General features: G+C 38.8%; 1 protein-coding gene across 1 annotated transcript; it reads left to right on the top strand.

Moving 5' to 3' along the window:
- The first annotated feature begins 949 nt into the window (after positions 1 to 949).
- Positions 950 to 2,490, top strand: LOC115266177 (uncharacterized). Its single transcript, XM_029872146.2, has one exon. It carries the CDS (start codon positions 1,034 to 1,036, stop codon positions 2,144 to 2,146), a length of 1,113 nt encoding a protein of 370 aa, XP_029728006.2. The 5' UTR covers positions 950 to 1,033; the 3' UTR covers positions 2,147 to 2,490.
- The last annotated feature ends 366 nt before the right edge of the window (positions 2,491 to 2,856 follow it).

Raw genomic sequence — 2,856 nt, 5'->3', positions numbered from 1 at the left:
ACGTGATTTAGGTAAAACTTTTTCAAAAATATTTGTATGTAAACTTAACCAAAAGTGACCAGACGTCCCGGATTGTGCGGGACAGTCCCGGATTTAAGCAATTATATTCATGTTAAACATTTTTAAAATAAACTTCTATCTTTCCTAGCTGATTGAAAAAAACATGTTTGGTATAGAATTCTGCTTAAGATATTATATAATGTTGTTTTGATTTTCTATGTTAAAAATCATTCCCATTTCAATTTGTTTAATGTGTTTTATCAGAGACGTCTCGTGACCTGTTCTACAGATTACAATTATACTAAATAGAAACCCAACGAAAACACATGTACAGGTCTTAAACATTGGCCCTGTTCGCTTATAATATTCATACTATCCTTAAGTAAAAGAAATTCGAGTTAAATACTGTTCTGTAGATTTCCTACTCTCAGATTTCAATTTTGTCTTTTGAATGGAACGGAACAGTATACAACTCATTTTTATTCACTTACAGGAATTTCACTAACACGCCCAGGATTATCAGCACACAGGTCGGACTCCATTACCCGGAGACTCGATTATTCGGGATTCGATTATCCGGAATTGTAGACACGATTATCCGGAGCTTTTTTTATTGAGATTTTTTTTAATATTTTGATACAGAAATTCGAAATCGTTTAATAATGCGACATTTGCACCCATTTAGACTCGCCCTGAACTCATGATTATCACAGTCGAATCTCGCACTCGATTTCGCAGCCGATACAACATATAAAAAAGGGAGGTTATCTTTTATTTCACTACAAAATGCTTTTGTGGACAACCCTATTTTTGGAAACCTTGCCGTGTATGTCAAGCGTCGCGTGAGTGTATACATCAACCATTTTTTTTTCGTTTGTTTTGGTTCAAACATGATTTAGTTTCATTCGGGAACGCTTTGAATATTGTGAGTTTGATCAAAATCGATTCTTTTGGCAGAAAGTTTATTGGTAAGATAAAAATATTTAAACTCTTGAAACAGCATAATATTGTTGCTATTTTCAGCTATTCAAATATGCCGAATTCCAACGGGGAAAATGATTCCGTTCGATCCGAGGAAGAGCAAGATTACCCAGAGGAGCGATTAATTGATTCCGATGCAGAAGAATGTGGTATGGAACTGGATGAGGATGTCGCTGTCAAAGCTGAATCGGACGGTGTTCTTGCGGAATCGACTGCACCAAGCGATGAAGATGAGCCATCTCTATTTATAGTGAGCCTGATCGTTTCGCTACGCGATTTCAAGGGGCAAACTTCAGCCGGGGAACTGGACACATGGATGATTTGTGCAAACAGCGTCGAAGAATTTCTTCACAGTGTTTGGGAACAATCCAAGAAGCACCTCGTACGTCATGTCGTAACAGTGTGTGATGATGACGGTAACATCACCTATGGCTGGAATCCGAATAAAGTGATCGACGAGATTGATTTTGTCAATTTTGCGTTGTTCTACGACAAGCAGAATCGGCGAACCGTGTCAGTAGACAAATTGACTACCAACATTCTTCAAAACTGGAGAACGAAATATGTCGTAGAACTGTTGCTACACCGATATTCGCTAACCGTGAACTCGAAAACAGTGTGGAAGAAAGTGGAAAAAGCGCTGACTGAGGTCATCTCCAAGAACCAGGGTGGTGCCGCGACGACAGAGTATGCCCAAGAGCTTGCAAACGATCTACGTCGACGACATGGACATATTTGGAAAGGTCATGATATAGCTTGGAGTATCTGGGCGAACGCCATCATTACTGCACCAACTCACCAACACGAGGCATTGAAGGACGAGCCAACACCTCCAGCTAACTGTTTGGACCTATTTTCTATGAAGGAAAGTGAACACATCCGACGAACCCGACGAGAGTACCGTGTTGCTCACAACATAAACGATGGCTATCAAGCGGAGGTTCGAAAATTCGTAGAAGCGTTTGCCGAGCTGAAAGAAGCACATCAACATCAAGCTGTGAAGATCACTGTACTCGAGAGGCACATTGAAAATCTTGCTCTCAGAAGCCAAATTGGAGAATCATTCATCAGTTCTGCTGAGTCAGCTTTGGATGTCCGTGAGAATGAATTTTCTGCGGCCATTGGCTCCAGAGTTAAAGATTCTGAAGATGTAGATCACATGTAGGTTCGAAGTGGAATACCAATCGAAATTGGGTATGAATTTGTTGGGCATTATCCGAATATATGTAATGAGAATGAATAAAACAGAAAATTTGTTTTAAACATTTTTATTCGCTTCATTATTTCAGTTAATTTAACGTGAATTCCATCAGATATCAATGCGTTTCTTACAGTTCTCTTCGAATTCGTTGCTCAATAAGCTAGCTTGGTCATTTGCTGTAGGTTCAAATTTACCACCCTGAATGTAGCCACATTTTCTGAACAAATTGTTTATGTTATTATTAGAAAACTGCTTCATAATTTCTGCTATCGTAATCTTGAGTTTAGTTTTTCCACTTTCATCGTACTCACGCTTTTGCACAACCCAAACAAGACTTCAATTGGATTCACTCTTAAAAAATTAGGAATTTACACTTGACGTAAACCACCAACGTACGTAAACATTCTATGACTGAATGGCAAATTTGACTCAATTTTACATCCATCATGTAAGCTCGAGTTGGTTGCACAAAATGTCATCAAACCAGGTACGTAGAAACAGTTTCACATTTATCATCAATCTTTCAGTTCGGTGATACAGCCGAGAGGTATAGTGGTTGCCTCTCAATCAGAAGACCGGTGTTACAATCCAGGTCAGCCTTTTTCAATGTATTTTGCTTTCATGTTTTACCTATTAATTCGGTTCTAGTGATTTTTGGCTCGACTTTATTCGTG

Source organism: Aedes albopictus, unplaced genomic scaffold (assembly GCF_035046485.1).
Source record: "Aedes albopictus strain Foshan unplaced genomic scaffold, AalbF5 HiC_scaffold_681, whole genome shotgun sequence".
In the NCBI taxonomy this organism is placed as follows: domain Eukaryota; kingdom Metazoa; phylum Arthropoda; class Insecta; order Diptera; family Culicidae; genus Aedes; species Aedes albopictus.
This window is presented reverse-complemented; position numbering and strand designations above follow the sequence as displayed.

Excerpts from the sequence above, each read along its gene's own strand:
- LOC115266177 (XM_029872146.2), top strand. The coding sequence starts at position 1,034 with ATGCCGAATTCCAACGGGGAAAATGATTCCGTTCGATCCGAGGAAGAG.